The sequence below is a fragment of the Pleurodeles waltl genome, chromosome 1_2 (genome assembly GCF_031143425.1).
Source record: "Pleurodeles waltl isolate 20211129_DDA chromosome 1_2, aPleWal1.hap1.20221129, whole genome shotgun sequence".
Classification (NCBI taxonomy): domain Eukaryota; kingdom Metazoa; phylum Chordata; class Amphibia; order Caudata; family Salamandridae; genus Pleurodeles; species Pleurodeles waltl.
The window spans coordinates 154,512,009-154,536,921 of NC_090437.1; the positions used below are offsets into that span (position 1 = coordinate 154,512,009).

Here is a 24,913-nt window from a genome sequence, read left to right on the forward strand (position 1 = left end):
GGGGACCCTCAAGGGAGGAGCTGTGTAAGGGACAAGAAACCTGTCCCTCTCTTGAAGGCCTTAGGCAGCAAGCTGCTGAAGAGTCCAAGGGCAAGAAAAATGGAACACATAGGGTCTATTGGGAAGATGGACTCCTGTACACTGAGGCCAGAGACCCCAAACCTGGTGCCACTAGGAGAGTGGTAGTGCCTCAGTCGTTCAGAGAGTTTATTCTGACCTTAGCCCATGATATTCCCCTTGCTGGGCATTTGGGACAAACCAAGACGTGGGAGAGGTTAGTCAACCACTTCTACTGGCCCAATATGTCCCAGAAGGTTAAGGAGTTTTGCCTCTCCTGCCCCACCTGTCAATCCAGTGGTAAGACAGGTGGGCACCCAAAGGCCCCCCTCATTCCACTTCCAGTGGTGGGGGTCCCCTTTGAAAGAGTGGGTGTGGACATAGTTGGTCCACTGGAACCTCCCACAGCCTCAGGAAATATGTACATCCTAGTAGTAGTGGATCATGCTACTAGGTATCCTGAAGCTATTCCCCTTAGGTCGACTACTGCCCCTGCAGTAGCCAAGGCCCTCATTGGTATCTTTACCAGAGTGGGTTTCCCTAAGGAGGTGGTGTCTGACAGAGGTACCAACTTCATGTCAGCATACCTAAAACACATGTGGAATGAGTGTGGAGTGACTTACAAATTCACTACACCATACCATCCACAAACTAATGGCTTAGTTGAGAGATTCAACAAGACATTAAAAGGCATGATCATGGGGCTCCCAGAAAAACTCAAAAGGAGATGGGATGTCCTCTTGCCATGTCTGCTTTTTGCTTACAGAGAGGTGCCACAGAAGGGAGTAGGATTCTCACCCTTTGAACTTCTGTTTGGCCACCCTGTAAGGGGACCACTTGCTCTTGTTAAAGAAGGCTGGGAGAGACCTCTTCATGAGCCTAAACAAGACATAGTGGACTATGTACTTGGCCTTCGCTCTAGAATGGCAGAGTACATGGAAAAGGCAACCAAAAACCTTGAGGCCAGCCAACAGCTCCAGAAGTTTTGGTATGACCAAAAGGCTGCACTGGTTGAGTTCCAACCAGGGCAGAAAGTCTGGGTTCTGGAGCCTGTGGCTCCCAGGGCACTCCAGGACAAATGGAGTGGCCCTTACCCAGTGCTAGAAAGGAAGAGTCAGGTCACCTACCTGGTGGACCTGGGCACAAGCAGGAGCCCCAAGAGGGTGATCCATGTGAACCGCCTTAAGCTCTTCCATGACAGGGCTGATGTGAATCTGTTGATGGTAACAGATGAGGATCAGGAGGCAGAGAGTGAACCTCTCCCTGATCTTCTGTCATCAGACCCAAAAGATGGCTCAGTAGATGGAGTGATCTACTCAGACACCCTCTCTGGCCAACAGCAAGCTGATTGTAGGAGAGTCCTACAACAGTTTCCTGAACTCTTCTCCTTAACCCCTGGTCAGACACACCTGTGTACCCATGATGTGGACACAGGAGACAGCATGCCTGTCAAAAACAAAATCTTTAGACAGTCTGACCATGTTAAGGAAAGCATCAAGGTGGAAGTCCACAAGATGCTGGAATTGGGAGTAATTGAGCGCTCTGGCAGCCCCTGGGCTAGCCCAGTGGTCTTAGTCCCCAAACCTCACACCAAAGAGGGAAAGAAAGAGATGAGGTTTTGTGTGGACTACAGAGGGCTCAATTCTGTCACCAAGACAGATGCTCATCCAATTCCAAGAGCTGATGAGCTCATAGATAAATTAGGTGCTGCCAAATTCTTAAGTACCTTTGACTTGACAGCAGGGTACTGGCAAATAAAAATGGCACCTGGAGCAAAAGAGAAAACAGCATTCTCCACACCTGATGGGCATTATCAGTTTACTGTTATGCCCTTTGGTTTAAAGAATGCCCCTGCCACCTTCCAAAGGTTGGTGAATCAAGTCCTTGCTGGCTTGGAGTCCTTTAGCACAGCTTATCTTGATGATATTGCTGTCTTTAGCTCCACCTGGCAGGATCACCTGGTCCACCTGAAGAAGGTTTTGAAGGCTCTGCAATCTGCAGGCCTCTCTATCAAGGCATCCAAATGCCAGATAGGGCAGGGAACTGTGGTTTACTTGGGACACCTTGTAGGTGGAGGCCAAGTTCAGCCACTCCAACCCAAGATCCAGACTATTCTGGACTGGGTAGCTCCAAAAACCCAGACTCAAGTCAGGGCATTCCTTGGCTTGACTGGGTATTACAGGAGGTTTGTGAAGGGATATGGATCCATTGTGACAGCCCTCACTGAACTCACCTCCAAGAAAATGCCCAAGAAAGTGAACTGGACTGTGGAATGCCAACAGGCCTTTGACACCCTGAAACAAGCAATGTGCTCAGCACCAGTTCTAAAAGCTCCAGATTATTCTAAGCAGTTCATTGTGCAGACAGATGCCTCTGAACATGGGATAGGGGCAGTTTTGTCCCAAACAAATGATGATGGCCTTGACCAGCCTGTTGCTTTCATTAGCAGGAGGTTACTCCCCAGGGAGCAGCGTTGGAGTGCCATTGAGAGGGAGGCCTTTGCTGTGGTTTGGTCCCTGAAGAAGCTGAGACCATACCTCTTTGGGACTCACTTCCTAGTTCAAACTGACCACAGACCTCTCAAATGGCTGATGCAAATGAAAGGTGAAAATCCTAAACTGTTGAGGTGGTCCATCTCCCTACAGGGAATGGACTTTATAGTGGAACACAGACCTGGGACTGCCCATGCCAATGCAGATGGCCTTTCCAGGTTCTTCCACTTAGAAAATGAAGACTCTCTTGGGAAAGGTTAGTCTCATCCTCTTTCGTTTGGGGGGGGGTTGTGTAAGGAAATGCCTCCTTGGCATGGTTGCCCCCTGACTTTTTGCCTTTGCTGATGCTATGTTTACAATTGAAAGTGTGCTGAGGCCTGCTAACCAGGCCCCAGCACCAGTGTTCTTTCCCTAACCTGTACTTTTGTATCCACAATTGGCAGACCCTGGCATCCAGATAAGTCCCTTGTAACTGGTACTTCTAGTACCAAGGGCCCTGATGCCAAGGAAGGTCTCTAAGGGCTGCAGCATGTCTTATGCCACCCTGGAGACCTCTCACTCAGCACAGACACACTGCTTGCCAGCTTGTGTGTGCTAGTGAGGACAAAACGAGTAAGTCGACATGGCACTCCCCTCAGGGTGCCATGCCAGCCTCTCACTGCCTATGCAGTATAGGTAAGACACCCCTCTAGCAGGCCTTACAGCCCTAAGGCAGGGTGCACTATACCATAGGTGAGGGTACCAGTGCATGAGCATGGTACCCCTACAGTGTCTAAACAAAAACCTTAGACATTGTAAGTGCAGGGTAGCCATAAGAGTATATGGTCTGGGAGTCTGTCAAACACGAACTCCACAGCACCATAATGGCTACACTGAAAACTGGGAAGTTTGGTATCAAACTTCTCAGCACAATAAATGCACACTGATGCCAGTGTACATTTTATTGCAAAATACACCCCAGAGGGCACCTTAGAGGTGCCCCCTGAAACTTAACCAACTATCTGTGTAGGCTGACTAGTTCCAGCAGCCTGCCACACTAGAGACATGTTGCTGGCCCCATGGGGAGAGTGCCTTTGTCACTCTGAGGCCAGTAACAAAGCCTGCACTGGGTGGAGATGCTAACACCTCCCCCAGGCAGGAGCTGTAACACCTGGCGGTGAGCCTCAAAGGCTCACCCCTTTGTCACAGCACCGCAGGACACTCCAGCTAGTGGAGTTGCCCGCCCCCTCCGGCCCGGCCCCCACTTTTGGCGGCAAGGCTGGAGAAAATAATGAGAATAACAAGGAGGAGTCACTGGCCAGTCAGGACAGCCCCTAAGGTGTCCTGAGCTGAGGTGACTCTAACTTTTAGAAATCCTCCATCTTGCAGATGGAGGATTCCCCCAATAGGGTTAGGATTGTGACCCCCTCCCCTTGGGAGGAGACACAAAGAGGGTGTACCCACCCTCAGGGCTAGTAGCCATTGGCTACTAACCCCCCAGACCTAAACACGCCCTTAAATTTAGTATTTAAGGGCTACCCTGAACCCTAGAAAATTAGATTCCTGCAAACTACAAGAAGGACTGCCTAGCTGAAAACCCCTGCAGAGGAAGACCAGAAGACGACAACTGCCTTGGCTCCAGAAACTCACCGGCCTGTCTCCAGCCTTCCAAAGAACTCTGCTCCAGCGACGCCTTCCAAGGGACCAGCGACCTCTGAATCCTCTGAGGACTGCCCTGCTTCGAAAAAGACAAGAAACTCCCGAGGACAGCGGACCTGCTCCAAAAAGACTGCAACTTTGTTTCGAGGAGCAGCTTTAAAGACCCTGCAATCTCCCCGCAAGAAGCGTGAGACTTGCAACACTGCACCCGGCGACCCCGACTCGGCTGGTGGAGAACCAACACCTCAGGGAGGACCCCCGGACTACTCTCCGACTGTGAGTACCAAAACCTGTCCCCCCTGAGCCCCCACAGCGCCGCCTGCAGAGGGAATCCCGAGGCTTCCCCTGACCGCGACTCTCTGAAATCTAAGTCCCGACGCCTGGAAAAGACCCTGCACCCGCAGCCCCCAGGACCTGAAGGACCGGACTTTCACTGGAGAAGTGACCCCCAGGAGTCCCTCTCCCTTGCCCAAGTGGAGGTTTCCCCGAGGAAGCCCCCCCTTGCCTGCCTGCAGCGCTGAAGAGATCCGTTGATCTCTCATAGACTAACATTGCGAACCCGACGCTTGTTTCTACACTGCACCCGGCCGCCCCCACGCTGCTGAGGGTGAAATTTCTGTGTGGGCTTGTGTCCCCCCCGGTGCCCTACAAAACCCCCCTGGTCTGCCCTCCGAAGACGCGGGTACTTACCTGCAAGCAGACCGGAACCGGGGCACCCCCTTCTCTCCATTCTAGCCTATGCGTTTTGGGCACCACTTTGAACTCTGCACCTGACCGGCCCTGAGCTGCTGGTGTGGTGACTTTGGGGTTGCTCTGAACCCCCAACGGTGGGCTACCTTGGACCAAGAACTGAACCCTGTAAGTGTCTTACTTACCTGGTAAAACTAACAAAAACTTACCTCCCCCAGGAACTGTGAAAATTGCACTGTGTCCACTTTTAAAGTAGCTATTTGTCAATAACTTGAAAAGTATACATGCAATTGAAATGATTCAAAGTTCCTAATGTACTTACCTGCAATACCTTTCAAACAAGATATTACATGTTAAATTTGAACCTGTGGTTCTTAAAATAAACTAAGAAAAGATATTTTTCTATACAAAACCTATTGGCTGGATTTGTCTCTGAGTGTGTGTACCTCATTTATTGTCTATGTGTATGTACAACAAATGCTTAACACTACTCCTTGGATAAGCCTACTGCTCGACCACACTACCACAAAATAGAGCATTAGTATTATCTATTTTTACCACTATTTTACCTCTAAGGGGAACCCTTGGACTCTGTGCATGCTATTCCTTACTTTGAAATAGCACATACAGAGCCAACTTCCTACACCCCTCCTTTCAGTTTACACTTTCATTTTGAGGCTCAAGGACCGCGTCCTAATAGAAACAATTGTGGCTGCAACTTTTCTGTGAGGTTGCGGCAGCCAATCACTGCATTGCTGTTAGTGCGTGGATTCGCGGATCCACCGTGGTGGATCAACAATGGATCACCAGCCTTAGATTTACAAATTTATTTTTTCTTCAATAACTCCAAAACTATTGAAGTTATTTACACCAAATTACAAAAAGAGCTCTTCTGGACCAAGAGCTAGCTTTTTGCCCAATTTGGTGTAATTCCCACCTAGCGGTTCGGGCTGTAGTAGTGTCCAAAATCCCTATGGGAAAATGTGTTTTGGAACCCACACTCTTTTTCTCAGCCCCTGCTTGAACAATCACCCCAAAACTTGCCAGAAAGCATCTGAAGTGAGTGGCAAACTAGTTTTGAAAATGTTGTGAAGATTCGTCAAATGACGCCAAAGGTATTAGCAAAACAAAACAACAAAAAAATGCTTCATCTATGGAAACTAGGTCCAAACTTTAACTACCTACTGGCAACCATCAGTAGGTAACGTAAACAATCCTTCAACTAATCATTGCCAAATCTTTGTTTTGAGGAAGAACATAATCTGAGTAAGACCTGACCTGAAATTTCCCAAAAAGGCTAGATTTGTTGTTCTGCTCCATTTAGCTACCTTAAACTTGAGCATTTTTTTCTTAAAATAAATTTTAAAAAAAATTTGAAAAAAGAATTCTATTAGAAATTTCACCCGACCAAAGTAGAAATAGAGACCTAGGGTAGAAACGCATATTTCAGTACTGAATCATTTAACATATCGCTAGGGAGAGTAATATCTCAAGCATCTGTCAAACCATAGCAAAGCAGAGAGAATCAATGAAGGCCCAAAGCCTTGGTAAACATAATCTGTAGTCCTGTTATATGAGTTATATTGCAACACATTTCTTTAAGACGCAGCATTCCTTTAGAAACGTTACCTCAATCTTATTTTCAGCTTTTCACATCTAGGTTCTGCATGGGGGTTGTGGGAGAATCTAAATTAATTCTTTAAAAAAATGGTAAACTGTTTCTGAAGATTTCTTATTTTTAAATTGTATTAACAAAACTGGTTCTGAGAGAAAAAAGACAATTTCCTACTAAACAGACACTTAAATGTAAAAATGTGCTGCTGGGATTTGCTTTTAAAATTGACACAATAGTATGGCACGTCAGCAAGACTCATAATACTGTTACCACTAGCAAAAAACGTTTTGTGGAAGTTGGGGGATGAACTTTTCACATCTCAAGTACAATGCCGCCAGCTAAAAAAATCATTCACAACATTTGCTAGCTAAAGTTGTTGTAATTTTTGCCTTGAGACACTTATAATGATGTTATTTCATAGGCTTATTGCATGAAGAAATTCTGTTCAGGCTAGAGAGTGGAGTTATTGAGTCACTTGGGATTTCAAAAGAGTACCACACAACGGGAATAACATTAGGAAGCTAAAAACAAAAATGTGTGGTATATGTCTGCTGATATTCACTGTAATCACTGTCATTGTACCTTTCGAAGTAACTTATCATGACACCTGAGCAGCTCGAAGAACAGTTCCAGCAAGACTGTTGGATTTATCAGGTTCTTGTTTCTCAGCAGGATCAGAGATTTGCAAAATGTCTGTTAAGGAGAAAAAAATAGCATCTGTTTTGTATAGTGCACTTAATCCATGAGGTACAAGTGTGAGCCACTTGAAACAGGTGTACTGAGAGTCAGACATTAACAGCTAAAAGGAACCTTAAAAAAAGGGGTAGAACATTCAGGAAAAAGAGGCTGTGGGGACGCAAGGCATACCAACAGTTAATAAACAGGTCTATAAATGTTATTTCTGTTGGTGGGTCTCAAAAACATAAGAATTTGGAGATAAAAAAAAAAGGAAAAACAAGAATACTGGAAATTAGGACGTTATGCCAGAGACAATAGCACACAGATCAAATAAAGTAGAACACATTGGCCAACTCATCACAAAAATAAAATCATGCTTTTACTGCTACTACCACTATTCAACATAACACACATTTGGACCCCGAGCCATACAATATCTTAGCTGTGGAGACTTACCTCCCAGAACACTATTGGTGAGCTCTATGCAATGCTAACATATAATGACAAATTGGTTTACTGGAAGTGTATTTTTAATGCCAAGTTTAATTTTCTGTTTGATACAAACTCCTGAAACAGAATGAAAATCCAGTCAGCATCGCAAGACAAATGTTTTTTATAGCTACCATGTTCCAAAAAGAGTGTTGGAGGGCTGAACAATGAAGAGAACCAAGCAAAGGCTAATGTGGTTGCCAATCAAAACAAATATGAAGTGCATTATGGAAGTAGGAAATCAGCTTGTTGTTGTAAACCGGGTCAATAGTCTGAAACTATAAAACATGGTAATATTGGTTTACACCTGATTGGCATATTTATTTACTTACAAGTCCATACTAAATTTGTATACCATATACCCACGGCCAGTAAATAAAAGGCTACCAGTTGGCTTTCAAAATGTTCTGTGCCACCCATTTAAGTAGCCTACCATTGCAGCACGTCTGCAGTTTTAACTTGCAATTCAGCCTTCCAAAACAAACCTCGTCGGGCCTAAAACTTTATTTTTAATACATGGATGCCACCCCTATGGTATGCCCTAAACAGACCATAAGGCAAGGTGCACTGTATTTAAAACATTGGCCACCTACTTTTAAGTTTTACATATCTTGAAGTAAAAAAACTCATTGTTTTTCTTCGGCTGGGATGTCTACCTCTCCTATAGAATAACACAGGGTTAATGCAAAAGCCTTTAATAAGTGATAATTCTTCCTGCTCCCAAACAAAAGTTTTCAAGTTTGGCATCGAAGGAATTGTAATTTAAAATCTTCTTTAATTGTAAAGTCAGATTTTATGTCGCAATTCTGTAAATGCCACTTTCAGAAAGTTGGCATTTCCTTGTCCTAACCATTTGACCTTCAGCCCGTTTCTTGGGTCACAAAACTAGGTGTAGTTTGCCTTTGTGTTTTCCTCCCAGACAGCCACACAACAGGAGCACTGGTGTTGGCAGGATGGACCATCCTGGCAGAATGAGGGGGTGAAGCTGTCCACAGCCCCACCTGCACTTCAAAGAAACTGCCTCAGGCAAACACAAAGAACTTCATACTAGTCTTTTGTGTACCCAGACATCCAGGGACCAGGGCAGGGAGGAAGGAAATTCCAACAGCACCTGTGGGGGACTGGGGGAACTCTAGAAGTTTCTTCTAATTCAAAGCTAGCACCAGGTATAAAGTTAGGACCCTCATATCGACTCTTCAGTTTACTTCTGAACATGCATAGGACTGTCAGAGAACTTTGAAAAAGTTTCCCCTAAAGGTGCTCCGAGAACCAAGAGGAGGCCTGTACCTGCCAGCTCACTGATCCACCCAAGGTGCACTGCTGGCCAGCCTAATTTTGCGGTTCCTTCCACTATGTTCTCCACAGCAGTAAATCCTGTTCAGTAGCTCCTCTCTGGAAGGTTATCCAGCCTCCTGCAGCCCTCGTCGGCTACAGCCTGCAGCTTCGTCCCACTGGAGATTTTTGACTTCAAAGAAAGAGACTACATCCAAATGCAGAAATCTTTGCCACATCTTCATTGTGAGATTCCCAGACCATGACGCCTCCTCTTTGGACACCGCCGGCTGCTTCACATTGCTGAAATTTACCATCTCAGAGATGTTTCTACAAAAAAATCTTCTCAGTCCAAAAGTAAGTGGACACTGGGCCCAATCCACTTCATGGGCTGATCCATTGAGGCTCATCAGAACTATTAACTTTGCCCGCTCTTGCATGACTAAATGTCTGTGGTTAGCGCTTTGAAAAATAGTCCTAAAGGATCACTTTAAAATGTAAAAGTTAATAACTCAGTTTCTATGGATTGGATTTTTGTTGCTATGTTGTTGAATGTGGCATATCATTTGTTGCTAACAATGTCACTATGGCTCAGTAACAGAGCAACTGTAATATGAAAATGCAACTAAAATAGGAATACTGCATTGTGCTGATCTGAGGTGATCTTGCTTTTAATGAAAGCTCTAGAAAATGATAATTACAGGATCCCACTGGATTAGTCTGGGAGAATGTGGACTGAAGCAATAGTAAGGTGATTGTCTTTTCTCCATCTTCCACAAAAATAGACTCAGTATCACATACTTCAAAGACAGATTAGCCTATTATGACTCATATTGTCCACCCCCCCCCCCAATTATCAACGACATCTGAACTGCTAGAAAAGATGATGCTAAAAACTGGGAGTGAAGTTGATCATATAGTCCAATAATTTGTGTTCTGAATATTTCAGGTACCGTGTGAAAAGTCATGAGAATCCAGATTCTTGACCAATGGCCTGTCCCCTCACTTCACTAATGTAAAAACAAGCAAAATGGCAGGGTGTGTGTTCCTACACAGCAGAAAACACCTGAGCTACAGAAGAGCTGATACAGGATTCATGGTCTAGATTATATGCTACATGCAATTACATGTGAAGAGACAGTCTCAGCAGCCTACTTACCATACGAAGATCAACATCTAAGAGAGTGTGATTACTGGAAAGAAGGTCCCGCAGTTGCTGTGGGAAGTCAGCAAGGTAGTCTGGATAACACTGGGCAACCTTTGAAAATAGACTTTTTTTTAAAAACTCATATGCTAATGTTGATTAAATGTATTATCATTAGCTGGCAAACACAAACATCGTAACTGCCAGGGACGGACCTATTATCCAAAGAAAGCACTGCAATAAATTACCAATGGTACTCAACTCGCTACACTTAAAATTGTGACTTTCATGCAATTTGTGTCCTAAAACACATGTAATTCTGTGTCAAAACCAATACAAAATTTAAGTATGGAACTGTGTTGACATGCTTCTTACAGTAAACTACACATTCAAAATTGCTATCTATAGACAGAGGGAACACATCCAGACCACATGTCATATGCAGGTTTAGGTTGATCGTAAGCGTAGAACCTCTTGTATACTTTTAAGTATACTTCTACTGTGGGCTTCCAGCTATTTCATTTGTTAGTTTTGGTGTCATTTAAAACTCCTTGCTTGCTAGTGGTCAGTCATGCCTCTTTGTCCCTCCTTCTTCTGTGTGGAGATAGGGGCCAATTACTGTATAATTACGCTTTGTCCTCTGTATCTGGTCAGTAAGGGATTTATTATTTTTTTTTTTTTAAACTTTGTTTTCTGCTCCGGTCCATGGACGCTTCCCTTTTGATTTGCAGAGCATTCTTGCTCTGAGCTTAGCTGTAAACAAGGCTATAAATCAGGCTGTTCTCTTGGTCACCTTTGGTCTTTATGGGCTCTCTGCACCCTCTCTCAGCTGCCTGGTACCCACCTTTCCTTGGCTTGGATTTCCTTTACCAAGTGTGCCTGCCTGGAGGATCACTTGTAATTGCTTATAGCCTAGGCACCCAGCTCTACCAGGGCTCTACAATCCTTAGAGACCGTGCCCACTTCTGCTCTATACTGGGATCCCTCTTGCAGCTCCATCAGTGCACCTCAGTTCACACACTCCAAGCCCTCAACTGTGCCAATGCCAGAACCCCACACAAGCTGTCTGCCAAAGCACCTCAGTTTTTGCAGTCAGTACTCTCTGCTGCGCCAGTACCAGGACCTCAGGCACAACTCCATCAGTGTACCTCTGTTCCCACATTCCAAGCCCTCAGCTGTGCCAGTACCATGAACCCCAAGCACGCTGTCTGCCAGTGCACCTCAGTTCTTGCAATTAGTACACTTTGCTGCTCCAGTACTGGGACCTCGGGCACAGCTCCATCAGTGCACCTCCGTTCACATGCTTCAAGCCCTCAGCCATGCCTGTAACCCCACACCCGCTGTCTGCCAGAGTACCTCAGTTTTTGCAGTCAGTACACTCTGCTGCGCCAGTACCAGGACCTCGGGCACAGCTCCATCAGTGTACCTCCGTTCCCACATTCCAAGCCCTCAGCTGTGCCAGTACCATGAACCCAAAGCACGCTGTCTGCCAGAGCACCTCAGTTCTTGCAATTAGTACACTTTGCTGCTCCAGTACTGGGACCTAGGGCACAGCTCCATCAGTGCACCTCCATTCATATGCTTCAAGCCCTCAGCCATGCCCGTAACCCCACACATGCTGTCTGCCAGAGCTCCTTAGTTTTTGCAGTCAGTACACTCTGCTGCGCCAGTACCAGGAGCTCGGGCACAGCTCCATCAGTGTACCTCCGTTCCCACATTCCAAGCCCTCAGCTGTGCCAGTACCATGAACCCCAAGCACGCTGTCTGCCAGAGCACCTCAGTTCTTGCTGTCAGGACACTCTGCTGCTCCAGTACTGGGATCTCAGGCGCAGCTCCATCAATGCACCTCAGTTCTACTCTGGTGAAGTCACCTCCTTTCCTACACCTGCTCACATACAGTTCCATTACAGCAGTTCAATTTTAATATTCAGTCCCACTGCCAAGCCTATACTGGACCCAAAAGGGCAAAAAACAGCTCAGCCAGTGCACCTTAAGTCTAACATCCAACACCACTATTGAGGGGAACCACCACAGCTCCTCCAGAATCCAACAATTCTAACATTCAGTGCACATTTCTTCTCAGTACTAAGGCTTTCACACACACCCTTTCAAGACTCCTCGCTTCTGTGGTTTAGAGGCAATGCCACTCCCATGCTAGGCCCCACTCGCAGCTTCACAAGGGCACCTCCAGGCTAACTCTCGGCAGCACTGGCACACCAATACTAGGTTACACACACAGCTCCATTAACATACCTACTGCTTACTTTGTGTGCCCATTACTATTCCAGTACTGCAGCCCACATACAACTCTGTCAGTGTACCTCAACCCTCACCTGAAGTGCTCATTTATTCCAATACCAGGAATTACACTGCTCAGTTTCTCATTCCTCAACCACAGCCTTTCTGTTATTCCAGCACTGGGTTGGGACATACCTCTGTCTATACCCCCAATCCTGATCTGAAGAGCCCCAATATTGCTGTATTGGGGTTCATATACAACTCTGCTAATGCACCGCCTGCTGTTCCACACTCTGACTTCTGTTTGAGGACGTGGAGAATCCAATCAGTGCATACAGTTAGCTGCACCTTGAAGAAAACTGCTTTTTCAAGCACACTACACCAAATATACACATAAAATAAAAAGTACATAAGTTACCATGTGTAATAAGGTCCTATATTACCATCTGATGGTTCTGCTGATCTTTATAAACGATTTGGCCTTCAGACTCCTGGTTTATGACGTAACCAGAACCCCTCAATGGCAATATTGGACCATATTACAGTTACCTCATACGTATACTCTTATTTATGAATTTAAAGCAATTAATACCTAAATTATTTATGAGCATGCTTTCGTAGTATCAGTCACTTCTTCACACAGGTTTCAACTAAAGGTTCTAGGAGTGACAAAGCTATTAAATGTAGATAAGGACGGGCCACATCTTACCTGTGCCATAAACATAACTAGTTCAGCGAGGTCCTTATTTGATTTATCTGGCTGCAATTTGAAGATCTCAATATGGGACTGAAAGTGGTGGTACTGTTGCAGAAACTAGAGAAAGCACAACAGTATGAAATTCATTTTTCCACCACTGTAATAAAACACACAAAAACTTGCACAACTGCATACAAAGACAATCAGTCAAGGTTTACATTCAGAACAATAACATTTGGTGAGTTGAGACTGGAAATGCCATTACATCAAAAGGCACAAGGCATGTATGTCCACAAACAAGATCAACCAATTCTGCTTGAGAGCAAAAGTTTCCATGCTGCTGTACATATGTATAGCGTCAGAGGGGCAAATACATGGTAGCTGCAAGAATGTAAGAATTTAATGTTGGCATGTGTGGTGCCTACATTGACTAGCAGCCAACAGCTATTTTCACTGTAAAGGGCTGCAGCTGTCCTAAGAGTTGACCCGCTCCAGAAATTCTGAAAAGCTGAGACTTCCAAGACCTCCAGGGGCATCAGCGGGACCAAAGGTGTTCAATTTTGAGAGGACTCTGGCAGATGCAGGTTCCAAAAAAGAAGAAGAAGACTATATCCAAAGATAGAAATGTCGTCCAATCGAAGGAGCAAAAAAGGCTTTGGCGGCCATGAAATTTGAATTTTCCCACCAAAACCAACTGCTTCTGTTAGAACTTTTCCAACTGCTACCCGCAACCTTGTCCTACTGGCGGATTTCAACTCCCATTTCGAAGCTTAAGTCAGAAAGTAAAATCTTAGTGTACCGACTGCCTCCCCACTGCTGTCTGCCTGAAATTGTACCTAGGTAACAATCTAACACGAACAGTGACTTCTGATTTGCACTTTACTTTTTCTTATAACTATTTTCCTTAAAACATTACAAATGCATATTTGTGGTTCCCCTTATTTGATTTGAATGATTTTGGTGTCATTTTTCATATGAAGTGTATCTATTTTTTGCAACTGGCTGTGGAACTTTTATTGTGCTAAGTTTTAACTTTTTAACTGTTTGAGTACTTGCAAGAAAGTAGGTTATTAGTCAAAGGGGTGGGGGGGCACTGCCATCTACTTTGAGTAATAATCACAATACTAGTCAGGGTGAACCACTAAAGTCACTAAATAAACTTGAACTCAAACCCTGGGAATGATGGCACAGAGTAGGCAGGCATACCTTAGATCAACATGTGAAGTATTTATGCAGTACCAAAACAATAATAAAGTAAAAATCCAAAACAATAAAATTCCAAGCCAAATTAGAAAAATAGAGTAAAAAGTAATAATCAAATTGACACCAAAATGACAAAACTTTAATAAGGGAAAACTGATCTAGGATGTTTTACGCAGCACCAAGAAACACAATGGGTCAATGATGGTCAACGGTCTCAGTAGATGGGACATAGGAAAAATTAGACGCGGACAGATGGAGCACAGGTGGGACAAACCAACCAGGTTCGTGTCGGTGAAAGATTTTAACTTTAAGTCCTAATACACCACAGCGGTACACTTCTAAAGAGCGCCTGGACCTATAGGGAGTCACTTAAGAACCTAACAGGGTGTCAGACAGGGGCCAACAGCAGGGTCCCGCTGTAGGAAGCTGGCTATCTATATAGTGCACCGAATGTAAGGACACACTATGCAGATAGTCCAGATGAGCCCTATTGGTTTACAGGGGTTAAAATAATAATCCCAAAGCTCTCTTTATGTGGTAGTGTGGATGAGCAGTTTAGGCTTATCAAGGGTAGTGCTAAGTATTCGTTGAATAAATGTGACACACACTCAAGAAGAAACTTGAGACCAATGTTTAGAAAAATATAGTTATTTTTATAAAACGTTTCAAAACCAGAAAAGCTTTAAAGAAAGTAAGTAATGTTGCAGTGTATCAATTTCTTTTGCAAGTAACAAGTTCACTCAAATGCACTTTTAAGCGGTAGAGGACTATCCTTGGGATAAAGTACTTTTACTGCATACGGGTCTTTGTAGTCAGTTCTCATGGGTCCCCTTTAGGTCGTAGGGCACTAGGGGGCAAGGTCACAAGAAACATCAGCAGTACACTTTTACCTGCCCAGGGTCGTCTGGGTGTGGATGAGTGGGTGCCTGGTGAACTGCATGGTTGGCATTGAGGGGGAACCATGTGGAAACAGGCTGCAGAGGGGGACTTGGGTGCAAGTCAGGGGGCTACCAAAAAGGGGCTCAGTTGGTGGGGGTCCTAGGAGCAAGGAAACACCGTTGGTTGTCATGGACCTAGGACGTGGAGCTCAAGTGCAGCAGATTTTGGTCGCCGGGTGCTCCTGCGTCAAGGCAACCACAGTTCTTGGGTGGACCTGCAAGAAGGGGACAAAACAGAACAGGGTAGCCAGTCCACTCTTGATGATGGACTCTGCAATGCTAATGTCCCTCGACAGTTGGTCTCTGTTTGCGGTGTTGGAGTCCAGTCTTGACTCAAACAAGCGTTGGTTGCTGCAAAGGGTCTGGCAGTTCCTGTGTCTTCTCACTTGGTGGGTAGATGGGTTGGTCCTGCTGAAGCTCAGTGACCTCCTCCTAGGCGGCTGCTGCATCGGTGGACCCAACAATCAGCAGAACAGTGGACTGGACATGGCAGTTGGTGCCTGCAGGGTGCATGGAAGTGGCTCCTCTACTTCAAGGGAGATGCTGATGGCTTGGTGAAGTGCTGGTAGCCCTCTGAGGTTTTTGGAGGATGCACAGCTGCAGGACAAGTCGGGTTGCCATGATTGTCGGGACAGGACCAGGTAAGCAGGCATGGTTTTGCACCAAAGTCCACCAGCAGTCTGCAGTTCTCGCTTCTTCTACTCTTCTTTGTCCTCTTCTTTCTTCAGTCAGATAAATCTGTTCTTCTGGTCTTTTTGGGGGAGGGGGGGACTAAATACTGAATTGTGGCCCATTTAAGGGAGTGTGGGGTAGTAGCTAATGGGCTTCTTACCCCTGGGGTGACTAAACCCCCTATATGACCACTTCCTGGGGGAAGTGGGCATAAACCAGTCCTAGAATTCCTAGTTCCACTAAAAACAAGATGGTGGAACTCTTCCTTCGTGAAGCACTTCAGACTTCCCTCCTTAGTGGTGTGACTAGCCTGGTAATGCACCATGCCTACATGCATAGCTACTTTTGTTGCCTGTCCAGCTGCTGAATAGGCCTCACGACAGAGGGTGGCAACTCTGAGGTCTGAAGAAAGCGGAGTGTTGCATACCAAAGGTGGCAGGATCTTTGAAATCCCTGGCACTGGTATGCAGATTCATTAGTGATCCAACTCAAAGAGGGGATAACACCTTCCTCCGGAGTAGACATGCTACCTTCCAGGGTGTCATAAACATGTCTGTGGTGGCAGGCTGATTGATTCCAGTCAACCAGCACTCCAGAGGACTAGCAAGTTTTAGGGGGCACCTCTAAGGTGCCCTCTGGGTGCATGTCATAATAAATCGAAGACTGGCATCAGTCTGGATTTATTAAGCCGAGGTGTTTGTTAGCAAACACCACAGGTTTCTGTGAAGCTATTATGTAGCAGGGTAACTCGTATTGATCAGTACCCAGCACATACCTTAAGATTGCTTCCCTGTTCAGTAAGTAATTGTAAATAGACATTACAGGAACATATCTCCTCATGCAGATATGTACTCATGTCCAATATAATGCATCCTGCCTTAGGTCTCTAAGGCCTGCTGTAGGGGTGACTTACATAGATAAAGTGACTGGGGCATGGCACACAATGTGTGTGACATGTCGTGTTTTCACTCATGGCTTGCACCATGACACGCAGTCTGCGATGGCAGGCTGTGTGCAATTTGTATGGGGTCCCTTGGGGTGGAACAATACATGCTGCAGCTCTTAAGGGACCTTCCGTAGTACCCAGGTCCTAGGTACCAGCGGTACCATTTACAAAGGACTTACAGCGGTACTAGAGTGTGTGCCAACTGTATACAATTAAACCTTTTACCTTGTTTTAAGGAAAGAGCACTAGCGAACTGCTTAGAAGGAACCCAGTGCACCTCAGTCAAAAAAACCTCAGTAGCAGTGGCAAAAAGGTGGGGTGACCATGTCCAAAAGGGACACTTTCCTACACCAGTCCCGGTCCATTTGCCACTGGCTAGCTGGGCAGTTGCAAGAAAGGTCTCTTATAACTTGTTGTATCCTTGTAGCTTGAACAGGTGGTCAGCCTGATGGCCTTTAGAGTTCACTCCTTTGTTGTTGATACAAAAGGGAGCAGGTCCATTCTTCCCGGCTCATCTCAAGTCGCAGACAACAGACTCAGTCCTCTTCTGTTCTCCCTCATGTCCTGCAGTGTAAAGAAGTGGGTGCCTGAAGATGCTACATTTATGCATGAGAAGACCATGTGGGAGGGATGGACTCCTGGGCACGCCCTAAACAATGAAGTTAAAGTGTACAGGGTCAACCCTTCCCACTTTGGGCCTTTACAAGATAGTAAAAGTCTTCAACCGCAGGCAACTTGGGCTCTAAGTACTGGGGGAGTTTGTGTGGAGTGTATTACTGTAATCCTAGTGTTCTCCCACATCTAATACTAAAATCCAGTTTGGGGTAGCCACTGTATCCACAATAAACCTAGAAACATAAGTCTGGTATAACAAGAGTAGGATTTTCCAGCAACTATGCAGTGGATACACAAGAACTCTTTTGGTATCCTGTTTCCCTTCTTTTCAAGTGCGTCCCCAATGTTACATATAGGACACAGAAACTACATTTTGTGGCATAAAGCAGGTCCTTCAGCAACGAGGTAGTGGGTACACAAGAACTATTTTGGCATCTTGTTTTCTGCCTTTCAAGTATGCCCCAAAATGTTTTATTTAAACCCAGCAGACCTGTCAAGCAGAATTTGATACTGTAATGTCAAAAAGGATACTCACGGCCCCACCCTGCATTTTCTGTGAGTTTCAGAGGAGTTGTCTCTACCCATTCAGATCAACCTATTGTTTGCTCCTGCAAAGTGTTTCACCCGTATTTCACACTTATTGAAATGCTAATCCATGGTTCCGAGAAGTTTGAGAGTAAATGAAAACTAGCTTTCAGGAACTTCAGGGAGGTATAAGTTAACTTTTTAAACGTTATTAAGAATCCAACTTTATCACTGAATTGTACTTTCAAAAACTATTAAAAATAGTTGTTTACTTATTATTCTAGCTAGTGCACAAGAAATAAAGTGTTAGGACTTAGATCTATGCTCAGGCTATCTACGTAGGACAGATAGGTCTGACAGTGAAAAATTGCTTTTAGGTGCTAGTCGCTGTAAGAACATAACATTAAATGGCCTACCTTCAAATACCATGCAACCTCCCTTGTGGACTACTCAGCCTATATACAGGGGTGACATTCACACTTAAAAGGAAGATTTTGACTTGTCAGCAGGGGTTTATTTTGGCAGGCTGAACTGCAGTGTTTAAACTGCCAGTCAGTCAGTGGAACAAGGGCAGGTCTGAAGCCATGTTTTACACGGTCACTGTAGTGGATGGCACAACAGATGCTGCAGTCCACTAGTGACAATTAATTTACATGTCCTGGGTACAATTTGTACCATATGCTAGGGGCATGTAGGTAAGTAATATATATCAATTAGGAATATGCCAATTCGACCATGTTCAGCGGGCAGCACTGGCACTTTACCATTGATTAGCAGGGTTAACGTACACAGAGCCCTTAAGTCAGTAAAAATATAAGGACCAGCAAAAGGTGACAAATACAGCGTAACCATGCAGAAATTTCAGATGTCCACAGTACTGCTAAATATTTCACACACTTTTCCTTGAATTAAGCCAGTCCTCTCCGTGCCATAGCTACCAAGGGGTGAGCATAGATTTAATTAACTTGTGTGTTGAATCTAACAAGATTTTTATTGTGTCCCCAATGGTAAGATTGAAAGGAGGTGGGGGTTCATCTGACCCACAGGGGAGGGGTTTTTGCCCTTAAATCACCCTCTAATGAGTTGTAGGGCCATTTGCCGGGACATTTGTGCACTTTCTGCCAATAGTGTCAAAGGACTGAGAAAGTTATTACAATTGGTGATCTGAATATTCCAAATGGTAGATCGACCTGGATATAGCAATCTGTTATACAAGATAAAAGAGAAAAGTTATTCATGTTTCAGCATTGATCATAGCACACTGTGTGATGCAAAAATGTCAAGCAAGTTGCCTAGATATTAAAGTAACCACTGCAAACTCTATTTACATTCTGGCACTTTTAAGGCATTCTTACCCCTTTGCTGAGTTTTTATTGCCTCATCTTACTGGAGGAAAATAGAGAACTGGGCTGATATAATCCAATAACAAAATAGTCTGGACTTGTCTAGCAGAATCTTTCAAAGCAATCGTATTGTAGCAAGCTTAATCATTTTTCTAGTGACCAGTCTAATCCCGGGTAAAATGAGCAATTGAGTATCTAATTAGTTCTCATGAAATCAGCACAAGTTTAGTGATCCCTCTCTGGTATAATCAAGAGTAGGATTAAAAGCAGAGAATTAAGTTGTAATAGTATTTATATACTGCTTACAACCTCTGACGAGGCGTTGAAGTGCTTTTCGGTAAGTAGCATGCTACTCCAGAACCCAAAAGGAATTAGTATAGAGAAATCTGAGTACAGTATTAGTATTATTAGGAATTAATTTGAGCAGAGGATATGTGAGTTTGTTAGTTGGACTTACTACAGTAATGGAGGTATAGAGGAGGGGAAAATCCAAAAGTGTTAATTGGGAGTTTACAGTAATAGGATGAGGCTTGGGATGAGTAAAGGAGAGATGGAGGAGGGAAGAGTCTGTGGAAAGGGTTAGGGAGATCACAGTAGCAGGAGGGGTCTTGGATGAGTCAAAGGTGAGATAAATGAGGGAGAATTTAATAGGGTTGTTTGGGAGATCATGGTAGTAAACTGAGGTTTGGGGTGAGCTAGATGTGGTAGAGGTGGGAAGAGCTGGGGCAGGGTTATTTTGGACATTAAAGTAGTAGAATGGTTTGGGATGTGTCAGAGTGGGGATGGAGAATAGATTGATAGAGACATATTGTGATGGGAAGACAGAATAAAGCTTACAAGAGAGTAAATTTATATCTATTTTTTAAATATTTTTATTGATTAATATATCTTTTTTTACTTTGTTTATAATTTGAATTTTATTTATAGATTTTATTTATTTTTCTAACATTTATTTATCTTTCTTCAATTTTTGAATAGCGAAATGTTTATGAAAATAAAACATTTGATCAGTGTTATGTGAAAACGAAAGCATAAGTATCTAATATGACAACTTATCTAGGAGCTACGCAATGCCTATGAACATGTAAAGTATAGAATAATATACACATATATGTGTATATACACACACACACACACATATATATTTAACCGTGAGTAAATATACATTTGTTAAACAGGCTTAAAGAGTATGTGTATAGTTTATTATAACATAGTAACAATACATATTTCATAAAGAACTATGCATAATCATATTATAAATATTTAACAACACAGGCATATGCAGTCCATTGCTGTTTGGATATGGTGGTTATGAAGGAAAGAGCCAACTCTTGAGTAGTCTTCTGAAGGCTAGATATTCATCACTGGATCTTATATTTGGTGGTACTGAATTCTATAGTTTGGCTCATTGGACAGAGAGGGGTGTACCGCCTATTGTCTTTTTCTTGTATGGTGCTGTTCTAAGGCTGGGTGCCAATCTTGAGCTGAGGTTTCTTTGCTGAATGTGTTTGGTTATTTTGTTTCTGACAAAAAGTGGTCCTGTTCCATGTATAGCTTGGTGGGTGATACAAAGCAGATTGAAGGTGGATCTTCTGGCAAGGGGTAACCAGTGTAGTGCTCTCAAGGCAAGGGAGATGTGGGCTTGTGGCTTTACATGTAATTGTAGCCTGGCAGCGGAGTCCTGAATACGCTGTAGTTTTTTCATAATAGACAGATGATCCATGGTAGAGGCTATTGGCATAATCCAGTTTGGATAGTACAAGAGAGATAGTAGCCTGTACCTTGTGTGGAAACCCGAGGTGGGGGAAGATGCGTCGCAAAGTCTTCAAGGTGGTGAAGCTTGATTGTGCTAATTTGTCCACTTGGGCATTCATTAACTTGGAGTCCATGGTAATACCAAGATTTTTAACTTCCTTGAATACTTGAGAAGGTGGTCCGAGATAGTCAGACGTGCAGTGGGTCATAATTTTTTCAGTCACCACATGTGAGTATTTCAGTTTTGGAAGCATTTAGTTTGAGATGGCTCCAAGTCATCCACTGATCAACGGCTCTAAGGCAACTGAAGATTTGTGACTTTTCAAAGTCTTTGTGGCTTTCCAATTTAAGTAATATTTGTGTCTCATCTGCAAAGGTGTAGCATGTGAGTTGAAAATCATTGATCAGTTCTGGTAATGACATCATGTAGATGTTGAAAAGCAAAGGTGAGACGATTGATCCTTGGGGGACTCCTGCTTTTGTGAGGCAGGGTTTGGACGAGAATAGATATTATTAGTTCTCTTTTGAAGGTAGGATGAAATCCTGTCGAGGGCAACCCCTTCTATGCCGGCTTCGTGGAGTCTTTGAATTAGGGTGTCATGGTCAAAAGTATCAAAGGCAGCCGAGAGGTCCAAGAGAAGTAGTGCAGCAACTCCATTGCGATCAACTGTTTTTAAGAACATCTCAGATTGCTAGGAGTGCCTCTTCCTGGGTGGAATCCAGTTTAGTAATCTCATAGTATGGAATTGTTTTCAATGAATTGTGACAACTGGGAGAATGCTGTCCTTTCCATCAGTTTGCATAGGAAAGGTCCATTTGTGATTGGTCTGTAGTTGTTGGGATCCTGTGGGTCTAGGTTTGTTTTCTTTAATAACGGACGTAAGTATGCTTTTTCAGGTCTTCAGGAAGACTTCCTGCAAAGTGTTACTGGTGATTCTTCTTACAGGTGTGGCAGCGAAAGTAGATAAAAGAATGTTCTTGAATATGTGTGGTGGACCAGGGTCAGAAGGGGAACCTGAAGGCCTGCTTGCTTTGACCAAATCCATAAATTCACCTTGTGATGTTTGTTTGAAGTAGTGCAGAGGCTGGGTTAGTTTATTCTTGGAAGGGATTTTAGGAAGTTGGTGCCGATAGTTTTCTTCTGTTTTACACAGGAGTCCAATGTGTCTGCCTTGGTTGTGTAATGAGTCGCCAGTTTGTTTGTGAAATCTTCAGTAGTGGGATGACTTCCTTCCATGCATTTAGGTTTGTGAAATTCTTTGAGAATTTTATAAAATTCTTTGGTTGCAGATTTAGCATTTAGACTTCTGTCTGAGTAGTACCTTTTTTTTTTTAGCTTTTTGATTGATGATTTGTATATTCTGTTAAGTTTTTGTAGCTGCAGTTTGTCTTGAAAGCTGTTTGTTTTGAGCCAGGCCACTTGCAACCATCTGATTTGTTGCTTTATCTTTTTAAGTTCTGCGTTTCTCCAAGGTGTTGGTTTTCTTTTGTCCTGTTTAGTTTTTCTGAGTGGTATTAGGATAACAAAAGCTTCCTGTAGCCACTTATAACATTTTGGAACAGAATTAATTGTATCTATATCTGTTTTGGCTGTTAGTTGTGTTTCTAAGTCTTTAAAATTGAGTTTGCTTCATGGTCGAAAGATGTATGTATGTATCTATGTAAGTTGCTATGGGGTGTGGTGCTTTATGTCGGAAAGTTATCAAATGGTGGTCTGACCATGTGATTGACGTGATGCTATGAACGCTAACTAGTTCAGGCTTTGCAAGAATGACATCTAGGATGTGTCCAGTGATGTGTGTGGGATTGTGTACAATCTGATGTAGGTTCAATGCAACTAGTCCAGTGGTTAAAGCTTTTGGATGGGGCATATTGCGTTTGCCAAACTAAATGTTTAGGGCCCCAATAATGCATAGGTTTGAGTATAATGTTATAAGGTTTGAGACTGTATCTAGAAAAGTGTCCAGGAATGTTGAGGTGCTAGAGGGAGGTCTGTAAAGGAGGAGAAAGTTACAGGAGAAAGTTGGAGTAGGGTTGCATCTGGTGAGGAGGTCCTCACAACCTTGTATGGAAATGTTGTCTGTTTTACTGAGATTTATTGTTTGTGATATAATTAATGCTCGTTTGTTTTTCTTTTGCATGACAAGTGCAACCACAGTTCTAATTGTAGTGTGCAACAGTGAATCTCCGTGAAGCCAGCCCTAGTGTTGCAGTACTTATTGTTATGGTACTCAGTCTGGGTTTTTGGTAATGCAGTGTTAGTAATTGTGCCAACAGTTATTAAGTTATTATTATCCACGAAAAGTGCTGGAGCATCCCGGTGCTCTTCTACCGTTCCTGTGCCCATATCAGAGAGATTCAGTTTCAAGGAAGTTGGGTGCACTAACTCTACTATCACTCTGTCAACAACGACCAGCCCCCCCCCCCCCCCCCGAAGATACAGGGTGCCTGGCTGGACCGGCAAGACGTGGCAGTGTTTTGTCTCTTTCTCTTCCACTTTCCTTTTGGGAAACATGCCGGGGCTTCTGTGTCCACCAGGAAGTGCCAAGAGGTGTTCCAGGAAGTCAGGGGGCATCCCATCCCCCCTGCATACATCCTGCTTTTCAGGTGAGTGGCCCTTCTCGACAGAGAGAGATGACGAGGGTACTTCTTTTTGTAGAATAGCCTTATTATGTAATAGACAAGGGGATGTGAAGTTGTGAAGAGTGGCATGTTGTTTATTTTGTTTGTGTCTGCTTAGTGTGGAAGGGGTATGGGTTAGGGGTGGTGGAGGAGCATATGGATCATAATGTAAGGCTCTATATTGTGCAATGGATGAGAGATGGGTGAATGAATGTTGCTGTGTTGGGGTGCTTGTGGAAGATGTTTGTGAAGAGTGACAATGTAGGGGTAAAGTTTGGTCAGGATCTATATTCCTTGTGTAGCCATGAGGGTGGGAGGGGGTGTGACAGAAGGTATTAATAACGTTTGTGTTATTTTGATGTGCTGATGTGTGTGGTGTGTTTTGTTTTTGTGGAATAGCGAGAAGAGATATTGAGGTAGTGGTTTTCTGTAAAGGATTTGTATGTGAGTTAGTGCTGGTGAGTGGTATTAGAATATTATAAGTGGTGTTCATGTGTTTTGGAGAAGAATGTATGAGGTGTGAAAGAGGGGATGGATGTAGGTCAGGGTGTTTGTGTTAGTTTTGATCACTGTAAGAGGTAATATGTGTGGTGGAGTGAAGTGTGAGGATTGTATGGTTGTATGTAATTGGTGAAGAGAAGGGGAGGGTGTTAGTAGATTGTGTTTTGGAAGGCTGGGTTTAGGCATTGTCATGATAAAAGAGGATCTGGCAGGAGCAAACAGAGGATATTGCTGTTGGTTTGTATGAACAGGGAGTGTGTATCCGGATGGTTGAAAGTAATGAATAATGTGGTTTTATGTTGTGTGGGTGATGACAGGTTGTGTTAGTGGGAATGGACAGAGTAGTGTTTGGTGTGAGGATGAAGGTGTTTTACTGTTGTAGGTGTGGTGGATATTAATACAGGTGAGGTATGTGGGGGTTTGTGTTGATTGATGATACACTGCTATCTGTATGAGGTTGGTTTGAGATGCACGAGTTGGATGTCTTTGCTGATAATATGTTTGCACACTGATGAATGTGTAGGGAGTAAGGACCTTTCCGGTAAATGGTAAATTGGGCAGCATTTCTGGCCCTAGGCCCAAACAGCAAATGCCCTTAGCCTTGACGCCCAGGCTGAGATGCCCTGAGCCTTAAGCTTAAATAGCCCTATTGGCCGATAGAACCCTAGTCCTATCTCTAACCAATCAGATCCGTAACCGTAAACACCACAGCCAATGGGAGACCCAACTCTATTCACCAATCATAGCCCTAGTCCTGATAAACAATCACAACCCCAACCCTAA

At 43.9% G+C, this 24,913-nt stretch overlaps 1 protein-coding gene across 3 annotated transcripts in view; it reads right to left on the reverse strand.

Annotated features, from left to right (window-relative positions):
• Window positions 1-24,913, reverse strand: part of SDAD1 (SDA1 domain containing 1) — a 412,284-nt gene that overhangs the window by 348,777 nt on the left and 38,594 nt on the right. For 2 of the 3 annotated variants that reach the window (XM_069236846.1, XM_069236848.1), the window contains exons 2-4: window positions 13,023-13,127; window positions 10,091-10,189; window positions 7,075-7,185 (exon numbers count right to left, since the gene is read on the reverse strand). In XM_069236846.1, the coding sequence (XP_069092947.1) occupies window positions 7,075-7,185; window positions 10,091-10,189; window positions 13,023-13,037 (225 nt within the window). In that variant the 5' untranslated portion in view covers window positions 13,038-13,127. The remainder of the gene's footprint in view (window positions 1-7,074; window positions 7,186-10,090; window positions 10,190-13,022; window positions 13,128-24,913) is intronic. The other variant, XM_069236847.1, reaches the window with a different exon arrangement.